Below are 17,718 nucleotides of genomic sequence, written 5' to 3' on the forward strand. Positions count from 1 at the left end.
GACCTGGCACTAAGCTTTCATCTAACCAATTAATTCGTCCCCAACTACCTCTGGAGATGATCAGAAAGATCTGATCACGAGGGGCGCATTCCTCTGCCCAGGGGTTACTGACACCTGCCAGACCTTACAATGCCTGGATAGGTATTTAAGTATCAACTAATCACATTATAGCAATCTGTCAATCGATGACAGTGATGTGGCACGCAACCATTGGTTGACGCATGCAACCTCTGAGCAGGTGAACTCGACAATGTTATTTTAATTGTCTACACCTGTTATTTCAACTGTGGGCAATCAGAATGTGGATAATATCAGGACACAGGACCCATGCTTGCGGCAGGTATAAAACACGGCGTTTGTTTTATATAGATTTGCAAAGTGGGATTTGAGTTGGAACGTCCGAGTCAGTGTGATTTGTAGCAGGAAAAACACAACTCCAATCCATTAGATTCACTTCTATTTTAATCAGTCTATAAAATAGTCTGTCATTCAAACCAATATTACAAAATCCAGGTTTCTCCTAAAGTTTGAAAAAGTACAAACATCTTCTATACAAAACAGCAAAACTACATAGTATTGCACAATCTTTTTATTTTATCTTCAAAGTACAAAGATATCAATCATCTAGACAGAAATAATAAGACAGAATAAATTATTTTATTAAGCATTATTCCTTAAAAATTACAGCACATAAATAAGGAGAAACTCTACATAGTTAAAATTAGCCATTATTTCATAGTGCTTTTCTCAAAAGACGGAACATCTCAATGGAAAACAAAAAAGCTCTTTCACCATGTGATGCCGAATAGTTGCTTGAAAAAATAAATAAGTGCATTTCCATGGTCACCTTTTGCCCTATGGGACTTTTTACATGGACCAGCATGAAGGGCTTCCCCTCCTTTCAGTTTAAAAACAAACCAGGAAAAATATACAGCAAGTAATTCAAGAGGTTTACAATTGTTAAAATTCATACATACAGATTTAAAATATAAATTTTCCTTTTTTGGCAGGATGAACTCTCTAGTAACATACATACAAATTTTGCCCTCATAAATTCTGGGACAGACCTCATCTGAAGTCACGCATAACACGCACATACAAATAAAACAAGTCAGATTACTATGGTTCCAGGGAGAGGTTTCCCCTAGGTACAGATCTAGGATCAGCTTCCCCTCCCCTAATCCTAACCTTTAGCATTAGTGGGGAAAGTGCAAAACTGACCCAAAACCGGCGTCTAGGTTTTTTTTCACCCTACACCATTACGACCCAGTAACACCATATGGAGACAGAGACTGAATGGCTGAGTAACTGACTGACTATCCCTCCCCATATCTCTCAGACAGTCCAGTTCTTCTCAGATGTGACGTCTTACATGTGGGTTAGGTCAGCTGAACAGATGGAGGGTTGGGTTAGCTAAACAGATGGAGGGTTGGGTTAGCTAAACAGATGGAGGGTTGGGTTAGCTGAACAGATGGAGGGTTGGGTTAGCTGAACAGATGGAGGGTTAGGTCAGCTAAACAGATGGAGGGTTGGGTTAGCTAAACAGATGGAGGGTTGGGTTAGCTGAACAGATGGAGGGTTGGGTTAGCTGAACAGATGGAGGGTTAGGTCAGCTGAACAGATGGAGGGTTAGGTCAGCTGAACAGATGGAGGGTTAGGTCAGCTGAACAGATGGAGGGTTAGGTCAGCTGAACAGATGGAGGGTTAGGTCAGCTGAACAGATGGAGGTTTGGGTTAGCTGAACAGATGGAGGGTTGGGTTAGCTGAACAGGTGGAGGGTTGGGTTAGCTGAACAGGTGGAGGGTTGGGTTAGCTGAACAGATGGAGGGTTGGGTTAGCTGAACAGATGGAGGGTTGGGTCAGCTGAACAGATGGAGAATTGGGTCAGCTGAACAGATGGAGAATTGGGTCAGCTGAACAGATGGAGGGTTGGGTTAGATGAACAGATGGAGGGTTGGGTTAGATGAACAGATGGAGGGTTGGGTCAGCTGAACAGATGGAGGGTTGGGTCAGCTGAACAGATGGGAGTTTCTATCTAGGACTTCTGTTTTCCTGAGTGGGACGAGGGATAGTATACTGATTAACCTAAAATCATTCTTCCTACTGGATATATAGCTATCTCTTTTTCTGGTTGAACGCAGTAGAAAAATAAAGAATAAGTAAATAAAAACAAAAACATTTAAAAATCATTAGACCTAAGCCATTGCTCCCTCACCCTTGAAGCCCCTCCCATCTCTTCACTTCTCAATGAGACCTGCCTCCTTGATCTTGGTGTAGAAGAACTTCTCTAGCAGGTTGGCACACTTGTAGTACTCGCTCTCTGGGGGATTGTACTCGCGACAGTTGGTGAAGATGCGCTGCATGTCGGCCATGAAGAGCTTCCGCGTGGTGTAGTACCTGCTCTTCAGACGCTCAGACATCGTCTTCAGGTCTGGAGATAATCACACAACATTAACACGACTCTTGATTGACCTCTATGAAACCAAACGTTGTGATTAACACAATATGACTTAACTAGCCATTACGTGTCTTTACGTGTAGGTAACTATACCAGGGAAGAAGAGGCAAAGCCCAAAATCAAATCAAATAAATAAGATGGTCTATTCATATACAGCGTAGCATCTCAATCTCCATTGAATACAGGCATTGACATCAACATCACTCATCGAATATTTTAAAAAGTATTCAAATGAAGAGTTGTATCCACCAATCCAAAGAGAAGAATAGGCGGGAGCTTGACAGTCCGCTGTTCCGCTCTGTGATTTAAAAAAACAAAATATGGAAAGGAGCCAACTACAGGCAAAATCCTAGCGGAAAACCTGGTTCAGTCTGGTTTCCACCAGACACTAGAGGATTAATGAACCTTTCAGCAGAACAATAATCTAAAACACAAGGCAAAATCTACACTGGAGTTGCTTACCAAGAAGACAGTGCATGTTCCTGAGTGGGTGAGTTACAGACTTGACTTAAATCTACTTGAAAATCTATGGCAAGACCTGAAAATGTTTGTCAAGCAATGATCAACAACTAACTTGACAGCTTGAATATTTGTTTTTACAGAATAATGGGACAAATGTTGCATAATCCAGGTGTGGAAAACCCTTAGAGATTTACCCATGTTTCCGCCTTCAATAAATGTAATTCTTCAATAAATTAGCAAACACTTTCACTTTGTCATTACGGGGTATTGTGTGTAGATGGGTCAGAAAAAAATCCATTTAATCCATTTTGAATTCAGGCTGTAACACAACAAAATGTGGAACAAGTCAAGGGGTATGAATACTTTCTGAAGGGGCTGTATCGGATTCAATTCAATCATCCATATTTTCTTGCTTACAAGTTATGTATGGCTATATTCCTTCCCCTGAAGAGTTGACCCAGGCACAGATGTGTTCCATGCATAGTGCCATACATACCCATGGGGAAGCGGATGACTTGGTAGTAGCCAGGAGCCTCAGTCTTCTTCACTGGTTCCATGAACGGCCAGGCATTCTGGTGACTCTATAACACATAACGAGAAACCTGTGTGTGTGTGGCTACGAGTTGGTGTGTATGTGCATTTGAGAGTGAGTGAGTACGTGAGTGAGTACGTGTGTGCATGCGTATGTGCGTGTCCCTCACCTTAACATGTTGTAGGATGGTCTTCAGGGTGCTGTACAGCTGATCTGGATCCTTCAGCTCTTTCCTGGGATCACAACAGGAAACAGGAAGTTGTGATCACCTCATTTTCTGTCAGAGTTACCATGACGATGACAGTGGTAGCTCACTGGCTAAGCTTTAGAAGGAAAACTTAAAAGCCGAGCTGAAAGACTCACCCTTTGCCCACCGGTTTCCATCCAGTTTCTCCTGGTGACAAAAAGGAGTCGAGTTAAACTAGAGACACTGTCCACACACTTCTTTACTGCCCAAATCACTGCTACCTCTTTGGAGACTTGCCTTTGTCCACAATGGCACCCTATTCCCTATATAGTGCCCTACATTTGACCAGGGCCCATGTAGGGAATAGGGTGCCATTTTGGACACATCCTTTGAACCTATGCTGAAGGTAGACTAATATAATGACAGGAGGAGAAACATACGTATTCCAGGAATGCTCTCGATGGGAATCTGTCGAACTCCTTCCTTAAAACAGGAAAGTCCTGGGTAGACCTTTCTGATCTGAGCTTGCTTCCTCTCAATCAGTTTCTTTATGATCTGAAAGCGAGGATGGAGTGAGTGAGTGAGTGAGTGAGTGAGTGAGTGAGTGAGTGAGTGAGTGAGTGAGTGAGAGAGAGAGAGTGGAAGGGAGACAGAAAGAGAGAGAACTTCGGTAACTCAATTTATTATACAAATAGACATTGTAGGCATGCACACCACACACACCTCTTTCTGCTTCTTGATAATGACAGAGAACTCAGTGTAAGGGATGCTGGGGTTGAGCTCACAGCCCATCAGTGTCGCTCCCTCGTAGTCTTTGATGTAGCCCAGATACTTGGCCTTAGGAACCTTGATGTCTTTAGAGAAGCCCTGAGACAGAGAGATGGAGAGAAAAAGAAAGACAGAGAGCTGTAAGAATGTTTTTTTTTTTTAAAGAGACAGTTTCGTGATGTTTCCCTACATTACAAGATAACCAATGCCATTTGCTGATCTTTTTAAGCAACCAATTATGTACTGACCTGCTTTTTGAAGTAGCCAATGGCATACTCGTCTGCATAGGTGAGGAAGTTGAGGATGTCGTGCTTGATGTGGTACTCCTTCAGATGGTTCATCAGGTGAGTGCCGTATCCCTTTAAACAATAGGTAGGGGTCAAAGGTCAAAACTGACCAATCAAGAAGAGTGAGGCACGGAGCTCAATGGCAGGAGAATGAATATCAGTTAATACCAACAGAAATGCGACCCAGAACTGTTTGTTTGTGTATAGGCAAGTCCTATGGTCACTGTCATGTCAAACATGTCCATAGGAGTTGGAAAGAGAGCACAAACAGATCTGAGACTAGGTTAAAAGAACTGCATTCTCATACCTTGACCTGCTCGTTGGAGGTGACAGCACAGAATACGATCTCTGTGAAGCTCTGCGAGGGAAACATCCGGAAGCAGATCCCTCCGATCACACGGCCATCTTTGATCAGCGACAGAGTCTTGTGCTTTCTGTTTGGAGAGAAAGTGAACAGTTCCCAATTTCTCATTCAACTCAATAGCTCATAATAATCAACTGGGTTCAACTTCTGCTTTAGAGTAAAATAGATACAGCCAGGTGTAATGTCCAATTGTTGCCACTGTTTACATAACGTTGAGGGGTCAAACCTCTGGTTACAACTGTATAGCAACTTCACATTAAAAGTTTTCTTTCTGTGCTACAATGTTGGGACTATTTTTCTCTTTGGTGGTCAGTCAATCAGGGTAGAACTCTAAATCAAATCTTATTTTATTGGTCACATACACAAATTTAGCAGATGTTATTGCGGGTGTAACGAAATGCTTGTGTTCCTAGCTCCAACAGTGCAGTAATATCTAACAATTCACAACAATACACACAAATCTAAAAGTAAAATAATGGAATTAAGAAATATATAAATATTAGGACGAGCAATGTCGGCATGGCAATGACTAAAATACAGTAGAATAGAATACAGTGTATACACATGAGATGAGTAAAGCAGGATGTAAACATTTTTAAAGTGACCAGTGATTCCAAGTCTATGTACATGGGGCAGCAGCCTCTAAGGGGCAGGGTTGAGTAACCCGGTGGTAGCCGGCTAGTGATGGCTATTTAACAGTGTGAAGGCCTTGAGATAGAAGCTGTTTTTCAGTCTCTCGATCCCAGCTTTTATGCACCTGTACTGACCTCGCCTTCTGGATGATAGCAGGGTGAACAGGCTGTGGCTCGGGTGGTTGATGTCCTTTTTGATCTTTTTGACCTTCCTGCTGTAGGTGTCCTGGAGGGCAGGCAGTGTGCTCCCGATGATGTGTTGTGCAGACCGCACCACTCTCTGGAGAGCCTTGTGGTTGCGGGCGGTGCAGTTGCCATACCAGGCGGTGATACAGTCCGACAGGATGCTCTCAATTGTTGTGCCTTCTTCACCACACTGTCTGTGTGGGTGGACCATTTCAGATAGTCAGTTGATGTGTACGCCGAGGAACTTGAAGCTTTCCACCTTGTCCACTGTGGTCAGCTTCTTTGTTTTGTTGATGTTGAAGGGGAGGTTATTTCCTGGCACCACTCCGCCAGGGCCCTCACCTCCTCCCTGTAGACTGTCTCGTCATTGTTGGCCTACTATGGTTGTGGCGTCTGCAAACCTGATGATTAAGTTGAGTGAACAGGGAGTACAGGAGGGAGCTGAGCACACACCCTTGTGGGGCCCCTGTGTCGAGGATCAGTGAAGTGGAGATGTTATTTCCTACCTTCACCACCACGGGGGGCGGCCCGTCAGGAAGTCAAGGATCCTGTTGCACAGGGTGGGGTTCATAGCCCAAGCTTGATGATGAGCTTGGAGGGTACTATGGTGTTGAAGGCTGAGCTATAGTCAATGAACAGCATTCTGACATAGGTATTCCTCTTGTACAGATGGGATAGGGCAGTATGCAGTGCAATGGTGATTGCATCATCTGTGGATCTATTGGGCGGTAAGCAAATTGAAGTGGGTCTAGGGTGTCATGTAAGGTAGAGGTGATATGATTCTTAACTAGCCTCTCAAAGCACTTCATGATGAAAGAAGTGAGTGCTACGGGGAGATTTAGTTCAGTTATCTTTGCTTTCTTGGGTACAGGAACAATGGTGTGGTGGACAATGGTGGAAGCAAGTGGGGACAGCAGACTGGGATAGGGAGAGATTGAATTTGTCCGTAAACACTCCAGCCAGCTGGTCTGCGCATGCCCTGAGGACGTGGCTAGGGATGGCGTCTGGCCCAGCAGCCATGCGAGCGTTAAGATGTCTCACTCACATCGGCCATGGAGAACGAGAGCCCACAGTCCTTGGGAGCAGGCCACGTCGATGGCACTGTCTTATCCTCAAAGCAGGCAAAGGTGTTTTTTTAATTTGACCTTTAAAATAAAATTCAAGTCAGTTAAGAACAAATTCTTATTTTCAATGACGGCCTAGGAACAGTGGGTTAACTGCCTTGTTCAGGGGCAGAACGACAGATGTGCCTTGTCAGCTCGGGAATTCGATCTTGAAACCTTTTGGTTACTAGTCCAACACTCTAACCACTAGGCTACGCTGTCGCCCCAGCTGTCTGGGAGAAAAACGTCAGTATCCGCGGTGTGGCTGGTTTTCCCTTTGTATTCCGTGATTGTCTGTAGACCCTGCCACATACATCTCATGTCTGAGCCGTTGAATTGTGACTCCACTTTGTCTCTGTACTGACGTTTTGCCTGTTTGATTGCTTTACAGAGGGAATAACTACACAGTTTGTATTCAACCATATTCCCAGTCACCTTGCCATGGTTAAATGCGGTGGTTCATGCTTTCAGTTTAGCGTGAATGCTGCCATCCATCCATGGTTTCTGGTTTGGGTAGGTTTTAATAGTAACAGAGGGAACAACATCCTCTATACACTTCCTGATGAACTCAGTCACCGTGTCCATGTATACATCAATATTATTCTCCGAGGCTACCCGGAACATATCCCGTGATCAAAACAAGCATGAATTCTGATTGGTCAGACCAGTGTTGAATAGACCTTAGCACGGGTACTTCCTTTTTGAGTTTCTGCCTATAGGAAGGGAGGAGCAAAATGGAGTTGTGATCTGATTTGCCAAAGGGAGGGCGGGGGAGGGCCTTGTAGGCATCCCGGAAGAGAGAATAGCAGTGGTTGAGTGTTTTAGCAGTGCGAGTACTGCAGTCAATGTGTTGATAGAACTTCAGTAGCGTTTTCCTCAAATTTGCTTTGTTAAAGTCCCCAGCTACAATAAATGTGGGCTCAGGATATGTGGTTACCAGTTTGCATAAAGTCCAGTGTAGTTCCTTGAGAGCCGTCCTGGTATCGGCTTGAGGGGGAATAAACACAGCTGTGACTATAACCGAAGATAATTCTCTTGGGAAGTTATACGGTCGGCATTTGATTGTGGAGTATTCCAGGTCGGGTGAACAATAGGACTTTAGTTTCTGTACATTATCACAATCACACCATGAGTGGTTAATTCTTAAACATACACCACTGCCCTTCTTCTTCCTGGAGAGTTTTTTTATTTCTGTCTGTGCGGTGTACTGAGAACCAGCTGGCTGTATGGACAGGGACAGTATATACACATTAGCGAGTAATATACTCGGAAGCGGTGGATGGTGTGCTCGCCTCTTGAGTCGGACTAGAAGTCCACTCCAAATACCTCTTCTCCACGGGTTCTTGGAGCAGCCTGTGGGATAAGTTCAATTGCCCTGCGGGGTCCGAACAAAGGATCCAATTCTTGGAAGTCGTATTCCTGGTTGTAATGCTGGTGAGTTACCGCCGCTCTGACATCCAAAAGTTATTTCCGGCTGTATATAATAACAGAAAAAAAACGTTCTGGGCTAATAATGTAAGAAATAACACACAAAAAAACAAAAATACTGCAAAGTTGCTTAGGCGCTATAAGGAAAGCTGCCATGTCTGTCGACGCCATCTTTCATGGTAACACTCACGGGTCAAAGACGAGGCGTGTGATATACTCTTTGGGCATGCGAGGCAGCTGGTGAGAGAAGACATTCTGGAGGCCCACCAGCCACATGAGGATCCTCTTGTTGGGCTTCTGGTTGAGGGAGTTCCCGATGACGTGGAACTCTATCACTCCCCTCCTCTCCTCCAGGCGTGCCGCCTCATCACGGGCTGAGTGGGCCGACAGTAGACTGGTCTGGTGGTGGGGAGGGAATGACGTCAGCCTTACTCATTATCAAGTCCTATGACAGCACTCATTTTGATTTAGCAGTGTCCATATATTTGTCCCATTATCATCATTCTCAGCAGCAGCAGTAGCTTCACCATAATCATCACCTTCAAACCTCAATACTGCCTCTAAAACATTGACTTAGTGGGGGGTTCTGAACTGCAAGTCAAATATAATCTAATATCCACTAACTGATTTTTAACAGAGATGGAATAGAGAGTGTTAAGCGATGGAAGTATTGATGACTATGTGTTGGACTGAAGAGATGGAAGTATTGATGACTATGTGTTGGACTGAAGAGATGGAAGTATTGATGACAATGTGTTGGACTGAAGAGATGGAAGTATTGATGACTATGTGTTGGACTGAAGAGATGGAAGTATTGATGACAATGTGTTGGACTGAAGAGATGGAAGTATTGATGACTATGTGTTGGACTGAAGAGATGGAAGTATTGATGACTATGTGTTGGACTGAAGAAATGGAAGTATTGATGACTATGTGTTGGACTGAAGAGATGGAAGTATTGATGATGTATTGGACTGAAGAGATGGAAGTATTGATGACTATGTGTTGGACTGAAGAGATGGAAGTATTGATGACTATGTGTTGGACTGAAGAGATGGAAGTATTGATGATGTGTTGGACTGAAGAGATGGAAGTATTGATGACTATGTGTTGGACTGAAGAGATGGAAGTATTGATGATATGTTGGACTGAAGAGATGGAAGTATTGATGAATACGTGTTGGACTGAAGAGATGGAAGTATTGATGACTATGTGTTGGACTGAAGAGATGGAAGTATTGATGACTATGTGTTGGACTGAAGAGATGGAAGTATTGATGATATGTTGGACTGAAGAGATGGAAGTATTGATGACTATGTGTTGGACTGAAGAGATGGAAGTATTGATGACTATGTGTTGGACTGAAGAGATGGAAGTATTGATGACTATGTGTTGGACTGAAGAGATGGAAGTATTGATGATGTGTTGGACTGAAGAGATGGAAGTATTGATGATGTGTTGGACTGAAGAGATGGAAGTATTGATGAATACGTGTTGGACTGAAGAGATGGAAGTATTGATGATATGTTGGACTGAAGAGATGGAAGTATTGATGACTATGTATTGGACTGAAGAGATGGAAGTATTGATGACTATGTGTTGGACTGAAGAGATGGAAGTATTGATGAATACGTGTTGGACTGAAGAGATGGAAGTATTGATGATGTGTTGGACTGAAGAGATGGAAGTATTGATGATGTGTTGGACTGAAGAGATGGAAGTATTGATGATATGTTGGACTGAAGAGATGGAAGAATTGATGACTATGTATTGGACTGAAGAGATGGAAGTATTGATGACTATGTGTTGGACTGAAGAGATGGAAGTATTGATGATATGTTGGACTGAAGAGATGGAAGTATTGATGACTATGTGTTGGACTGAAGAGATGGAAGTATTGATGATATGTTGGACTGAAGAGATGGAAGTATTGATGATATGTTGGACTGAAGAGATGGAAGTATTGATGATGTGTTGGACTGAAGAGATGGAAGTATTGATGACTATGTATTGGACTGAAGAGATGGAAGTATTGATGACTATGTGTTGGACTGAAGAGATGGAAGTATTGATGACTATGTGTTGGACTGAAGAGATGGAAGTATTGATGACTATGTGTTGGACTGAAGAGATGGAAGTATTGATGACTATGTGTTGGACTGAAGAGATGGAAGTATTGATGATGTGTTGGACTGAAGAGATGGAAGTATTGATGACTATGTGTTGGACTGAAGAGATGGAAGTATTGATGATGTGTTGGACTGAAGAGATGGAAGTATTGATGATGTGTTGGACTGAAGAGATGGAAGTATTGATGATGTGTTGGACTGAAGAGATGGAAGTATTGATGATGTGTTGGACTGAAGAGATGGAAGTATTGATGATGTGTTGGACTGAAGAGATGGAAGTATTGATGATGTGTTGGACTGAAGAGATGGAAGTATTGATGAATACGTGTTGGACTGAAGAGATGGAAGTATTGATGACTATGTGTTGGACTGAAGAGATGGAAGTATTGATGACTATGTGTTGGACTGAAGAGATGGAAGTATTGATGACTATGTGTTGGACTGAAGAGATGGAAGTATTGATGACTATGTGTTGGACTGAAGAGATGGAAGTATTGATGACTATGTGTTGGACTGAAGAGATGGAAGTATTGATGATGTGTTGGACCGAAGAGATGAAAGTATTGATGACTATGTGTTGGACCGAAGAGATGGAAGTATTGATGACTATGTGTTGGACCGAAGAGATGGAAGTATTGATGACTATGTGTTGGACCGAAGAGATGGAAGTATTGATGACTATGTGTTGGACTGAAGAGATGGAAGTATTGATGATATGTTGGACTGAAGAGATGGAAGTATTGATGACTATGTGTTGGACTGAAGAGATGGAAGTATTGATGATGTGTTGGACCGAAGAGATGAAAGTATTGATGACTATGTGTTGGACTGAAGAGATGGAAGTATTGATGACTATGTGTTGGACTGAAGAGATGGAAGTATTGATGACTATGTGTTGGACTGAAGAGATGGAAGTATTGATGATATGTTGGACTGAAGAGATGGAAGTATTGATGATATGTTGGACTGAAGAGATGGAAGTATTGATGATATGTTGGACTGAAGAGATGGAAGTATTGATGACTATGTGTTGGACTGAAGAGATGGAAGTATTGATGACTATGTGTTGGACTGAAGAGATGGAAGTATTGATGACTATGTGTTGGACTGAAGAGATGGAAGTATTGATGACTATGTATTGGACTGAAGAGATGGAAGTATTGATGATGTGTTGGACTGAAGAGATGGAAGTATTGATGACTATGTGTTGGACTGAAGAGATGGAAGTATTGATTACTATGTGTTGGACTGAAGAGATGGAAGTATTGATGACTATGTATTGGACTGAAGAGATAGAAGTATTGATGATATGTTGACTGAAGAGATGGAAGTATTGATGACTATGTGTTGGACTGAAGAGATGGAAGTATTGATTACTATGTGTTGGACTGAAGAGATGGAAGTATTGATGAATACGTGTTGGACTGATTGAGGTCTAGATTCCATCAGATCAAGAGTTAACCGGCGATAGCAGACAGCCACATAGCGCATGTTTTGGTGGTGTTGGAGGTGGAACTGCATTGGAGTAGTCAAATCGGTGAGCAGCTGCTCTTGCGATCATTGTCACGAAGCCACACCCACCCCCCTCGAGTTAGAAGTTCAGACACAGAAAGTGTAGGCTGTATAGAAATAATGATGCTCAAATAGACGAATCATTAAACAAAATAATTAGTGTTTCTATCATCATAATCAGGTGAATACTACGCCTTACATTCCAGCATGAGGTTGGTGGCACCTTAATTGGGGAGAATGGGCTCGTGGTAATAACTGGGGCGTAATTCGTAGAATGGAAACAAATACATCAAACAATTGGTTTCCAGGTGTTTGATGCCATTCCATTTGCTTCATCCTGGACATAATTATGAGCTGTTTCCCCCTCAGCAGCCTTCTGTGCATTCCAGTAGTCAAACTTGAAGGCTGCATGGGATTTCTCCAAAGGTGACTCCCTGCAGACAATGGCAATGTCCACTTTAGGTATAATGCAAGGAGCCGCCTTGGATTTGACAGCTCTAACGCAGTTCCACCTCAGGCACCGCCAAAACAATCTGTATTCGGAAGTCGGCTGATTGATCAGAGCCCTGAGTGTTTGATGTTACCTCTGGTCCCAGCATGGAGGCGGGGTCGGTGATGGTTGCCATGACTTCATTGATGAGTTCCATGGGGATGTCCCCGACAATCCTGAGCTTCTTTGTCTCCTCATGGGGGAGGGGCTCCGATGGCTTCCGCTTCTGCCCACCTACACAGGTAGATCATATGTAAAGTTTCCCCTAGAAACTGATCTAAAGAGAGATTTTACCCATAATGGTTAAGGTTATAATTTGTGGAGGCTAAGCTGATCCTAGATATGTGCATAGAGCCTGTTGTGTTTACCTGGGCTGGGTTCCAGAACAGAGGCGGTCTTCCTGGCAGGACTGACACTGCCACAGCTGGATGGGTCCACAGATACTGGGCTGGAGTTGTAGTACAGAGGCCTGGCCACCGGGGGCGCACTGATCACTGTCATTATACACAAGGGAGCTCATCAGATTACTTTATCAATGGAGAGTAGCACTCATCATATCAATCACATCACAACTTTCCCTACTTAAACTTTTTTTTGGACAAGCTGGCTAAAGGTCAGGTGTGTTTTACCTGTATGGATGGGGATCGGTCCTCCTGAGGATCCAGCCAGGAATTCTTCACTCCAGATGGGAGAGCTGTGACTGTATACCTCCTCCTCCAGCATGGACAGGAATCTACAGCACACAGATATCATCATCACACCTACTGTAAACCGAGACTAGGAATCCTCCTCTATCTCGTGTGTGTGTGTACGTTTGTGTGTATGTGAAGAATTTGTCTCTTACTTGGGGAAGTGTGTGAGGATGAGAGTGCGTTTCTCCGGGGGTAGCTTATCCTTCTCCTGCCTGGCCTGCTCTAGCAGCTGTTTCCTCATTACAGTGAAGACGGAGCGCAGCAGGGTCCGGCCGAAGATTTGGGTCGTCTCGTACCGCGGTAGACTGTCACAGAACTGAGGGACGTTGCAGTAGCACAGCCATCTAGGGGAAAACACACCACAAAAATGTGGGTTTGATTCTAGGTCATATAACGGTGATACAATTTGCATGAAATGTACACATCTATTGGAATGAAGAGAAAATGAATCTGTTGGTAGCAAGTTATGGGAGTGACTGGGGCTACTGGGGACTAAAAACACCATAGCTGCCCTATGTTTAAGAACACACGATTGTGTGTGACTCAAAATGGGCCAAAATCCCCAAGATCCAGGGACCTTGTGCATTTCAGGTAAAACAACAACCCAATGTTTATATCCCAGGACAAATCATGTCTGGTGTGGATGAACAAAATCTACATGGGTGTGATGGCGCACGTGGACGCACGCGTGCGCCCGGTGTAGTCAGCATGTAAGCATTAAGAACATGAAGCCAGTCCACAGTGTGGTCAGTGCATTAGGAATAAACATATCATGACTGTGAACGCATCATCAAAGCGTGCCTGCCAGCAGTTGCATTCATATCATCAAAGGGCGCCTACTACCTGGTGTAGTTGACTTTGTACCCGGCGGCATCATCAGCAGGGGCCCGCTGTCGTCTCTGTGAGGGTGTCTCCAGCTGCCAGTAGTTGATCTGGTTGAGGAACATCTTGGCCAGCTCCACGATGGTCTGACGCTCCTTGGAGGGAAGATGGCTGAACTTGTACTGGACAAAGTTATTCACCCCCTGTTGAAGAGACACAGAGATCATGTAAGCAAAATATAATGTATACATCTTGTGTAAGTGTGATCTAAATACGTATTTTTTTGCTAAGCGTGTGTGTATTTGTTGTGTACACTTGCCTGTTCAATGCTAGGTTTCTCAAAGGGAGGACTCTCCTGTGCCTCCACCACAGGTCTGCCCATCTGAAGGATGCATTTCCTCAATAGCTGAAGGTGAAAGAAGGACATTGTGAGACAGATGCACTGAATGTAATGTGTTGTTGACATGTTGAGCTGTGGCCTACCTTGAAGAGGGAGAAGTAGACTTGTTTGGTGTCAGCATCCTCCTCTTTGTGGACACATGTGTTCAGGTACTCCACGTCCAGAGCAATGCCCAGAAGCCTGTTCATCTCCTCCTCTGAAACGTTCTCCAGATGGGTTACATGGTCACCTGAAAAGGAGAGACAGTGAGTGAGAGTGCGAAGACAGACTTTAGTTTTGATGACCAATGTGTCCCTGAAAACCTGTTACCTCCTTATTATCTGGATTTTTAGAACATTCCACCTACCTATATCATGCCCTTACACGAGGCAGTGGCACCCCATCCCCATGTCCCCCTCTGACCCTCTCCCCCTCCAGTACACAGGGCACCCCATCCCCATGTCCCCCTCTGACCCTCTCTCTCCCCTCCAGTACACAGGGCACCCCATCCCCATGTCCCCCTTCTGACCCTCTCTCCCCCTCCAGTACACAGGGCACCCCATCCCCATGTCCCCCTTCTGACCCTCTCTCCCCCTCCAGTACACAGGGCACCCCATCCCCATGTCCCCCTTCTGACCCTCTCTCCCCCTCCAGTACACAGGGCAACCCCTCCCCATGTCCCCCTCTGACCCTCTCTCCCCCTCCAGTACACAGGGCACCCCATCCCAATGTCTCCCCTCTGACCCTCTCTCCCCTCCAGTACACAGGGCAACCCCATCCCCATGTCCCCCTCTGACCCTCTCTCCCCCTCCAGTACACAGGGCAACCCCTCCCCATGTCCCCCTCTGACCCTCTCTCCCCCTCCAGTACACAGGGCAACCCCTCCCCATGTCCCCCTCTGACCCTCTCTCCCCCTCCAGTACACAGGGCAACCCCTCCCCATGTCCCCCTCTGACCCTCTCTCCCCCTCCAGTACACAGGGCAACCCCTCCCCATGTCCCCCTCTGACCCTCTCTCCCCCTCCAGTACACAGGGCAACCCCTCCCCATGTCCCCCTCTGACCCCCTCTCCCCCTCCAGTACACAGGGCAACCCCTCCCCATGTCCCCCTCTGACCCCCTCTCCCCCTCCAGTACACAGGGCAACCCCTCCCCATGTCCCCCTCTGACCCCCTCTCCCCCTCCAGTACACAGGGCAACCCCTCCCCATGTCCCCCTCTGACCCCCTCTCCCCCTCCAGTACACAGGGCAACCCCTCCCCATGTCCCCGCTCTCAACCCTCTCTCCCCCTAGTCTTACCCAGTGTATGAGAGCAGCTACGGCAGGGGTCCTGAAGGTTGAAAGTGTTGGGCTGCTGGTCTGTACGGGGTGGTGTGGGAGGGGGGTTCTGGCTCTTCCAGCTGTTACACTTACAGGCCCCCTCAGCCTACAGCACAGGGTTCCACCGGTTAGAAACACACACACTGTATGCATACACACACGTTTAAAAACATAACGTAATAGGAAAAATCCCATTGAATTTATATGCATAAGTTGACAAAGACAGCTTGGCTACAAAGTGGCATAGCTAGGCAATGCCTGTTGGGCCAGCCCTCTCACTACAACTCTTAGCTGGAGCCAAACTGTGCACAGGAACAAGAGCCAAGGAACAACAACAAACCCCGCCCCCCAGCAGCTGTCACTGTCAAAACAAAGACGTTGTCTCTCCCTGCAGATGATATATAACTGCAATAAATACTTTCTATTTTACCACGGTGCGCTGACAGACGGAAAAAACACTGTCACTATCCCAGTGGGGTGAATTACGCCCCGCACACTCCCCTTGCTGGAGGCATTCCGCACCAAGGCATGCAGGCTAACCTGAATTTGTCAAAGCACCTTGAGAATGTTTAGTCCACTCTCCCGCCTAGAAATACATATTTTAACATAATATGGGAGCGCTAAACTGTACATTTTGCCGTTTTTTTCCTGATGTTTATTTCCAATAGGATCATTTTACATAACTAGAGCATGAGGGATATGAAGAAATGCAAACGCAGCAATGGCTTCCTTTGCTGCGTTTGCATTTTGGTAGCGCTGCAAAACAACAAGCATCTGAAACTCAAACCACTTTCAAAACATTGCAAAATGTATAATTGCTAAATAATGTAATAATGGCCTACTTAAAACTACCTTGCAAGATGAATAAACTCCGAGCTTCTCCAGTTTCTTCGGGCGCGGGGAGGAGCGGAGCTGCGCCTTCTTCACCGCGATTCGTGCCGATCCTACCGTGGCGCCCGAACCCTCGGTTCCCCCGGCTCCCGGAGCCGCAGGCGCCGATCCCGCTGCACCGATGGCCGGGGAGCCCTGCTGAATCCCGGCGCTCCCGGACATCCTCGAGACCGAACGGGATCCCCGACCCTGGAATTAAATGGTTTAGGTGTCCCGAACTCTATTCCACTACTGGAGAATCAGACATGGCGCTGATCCGTTTTTTTGTAGCTCAATGCGCTGATCCCTATTTTTTTATTTGTCATTGTAGGTCCATTTTTCCTCCACTAGGGGAGACAAAATGGGTATTCCAGTGAGTAGGCTTGGCCAGGGGTTCCCAAACTTTTTTGGTCCGCGACCCCATTTTGATATCAAAAACCCACACCATGTAAAACACAAAAGGTGATGTAATCAACAGCCAATGTCTACTTTTTTTTAACTGTGTCTTTGACAGTCTAATATAAATCAGTCTGACAGCATCATTGATGTTCTTTTTCCCCCCAGTCTGATTTAGTGCCTCTAATGAGTCCTACACATGCTTGTGTGCATGGGTGTAATAATACCCATAAAACCTAATGGTCAAAAAGGGAAATGGTTCCAATAGTTTTTTCACAATTAATGTTTTCCCATAGTGGATTTTAAAAACACTTAAAATAAGGGCTGTTTGGTGTAGGTTTACCCTGGCGTGATGTTTTGATAACCATGTAAATCTCTCTAGGACAATGTGACTTTTATCAACATCAATGATGGGGTCATAATATGTAGCTTAAACCGTTCAAAAGATAGAACTACATTTGTAGGAAGAAAACAGAAACCACTGTTTATTACAACCGCATCTAGCTGCTACTGGAGGTTAAGGACATAATTTTATATCAGAATTTTCTGTTTTCAAACCCCTAGTTTGGGAAATGCTGGAGTAGGCTATGATCCAGCGTAGAGGTCACAAAAATTGTAACCATTGGTAGTGAGAATTTCAAGGTCAAATGTAATGACCTGGGACAAATGGAGTAACATACCGTCATAGGCAAAATAATAATAA

General features: G+C 44.9%; 1 protein-coding gene across 2 annotated transcripts; it reads right to left on the reverse strand.

Moving 5' to 3' along the window:
• Positions 1-444: 444 nt before the first annotated feature.
• On the reverse strand, positions 445-17,008 carry LOC112229447 (histone acetyltransferase KAT2B). Of its 2 annotated transcripts, none has more exons than XM_024395278.2 (18): positions 16,602-17,008; positions 15,729-15,855; positions 14,536-14,681; positions 14,372-14,458; positions 14,074-14,255; positions 13,383-13,574; positions 13,168-13,271; positions 12,907-13,032; positions 12,633-12,772; positions 8,598-8,806; positions 5,002-5,128; positions 4,656-4,766; positions 4,363-4,506; positions 4,080-4,194; positions 3,816-3,843; positions 3,622-3,685; positions 3,417-3,501; positions 445-2,431 (listed from the first exon to the last, which is right to left on the reverse strand). In XM_024395278.2, the coding sequence occupies exons 1-18, from the start codon at positions 16,800-16,802 to the stop codon at positions 2,238-2,240; spliced, it is 2,382 nt and encodes a 793-aa protein (XP_024251046.1). In that variant the 5' UTR covers positions 16,803-17,008; the 3' UTR covers positions 445-2,237. The 2 variants fall into 2 exon arrangements, with proteins under 2 accessions (XP_024251046.1, XP_024251045.1); XM_024395277.2 differs by having other exon boundaries at positions 3,816-3,846; positions 16,602-17,004.
• Between the last annotated feature and the right edge of the window lie 710 nt (positions 17,009-17,718).

This window comes from Oncorhynchus tshawytscha, linkage group LG31 (genome assembly GCF_018296145.1).
Source record: "Oncorhynchus tshawytscha isolate Ot180627B linkage group LG31, Otsh_v2.0, whole genome shotgun sequence".
NCBI classification, from domain to species: domain Eukaryota; kingdom Metazoa; phylum Chordata; class Actinopteri; order Salmoniformes; family Salmonidae; genus Oncorhynchus; species Oncorhynchus tshawytscha.

Excerpts from the sequence above, each read along its gene's own strand:
- LOC112229447 (XM_024395277.2), bottom strand. The coding sequence starts at position 16,802 with ATGTCCGGGAGCGCCGGGATTCAGCAGGGCTCCCCGGCCATCGGTGCA. Across the intron at positions 3,847-4,079 it reads CGAGAGCATTCCTGGAATAC|GAGAAACTGGATGGAAACCG; the intron begins GTATGTTTCTCC and ends TTTTGTCACCAG. Across the intron at positions 3,502-3,621 it reads CCATCCTACAACATGTTAAG|AGTCACCAGAATGCCTGGCC; the intron begins GTGAGGGACACG and ends TATGTGTTATAG.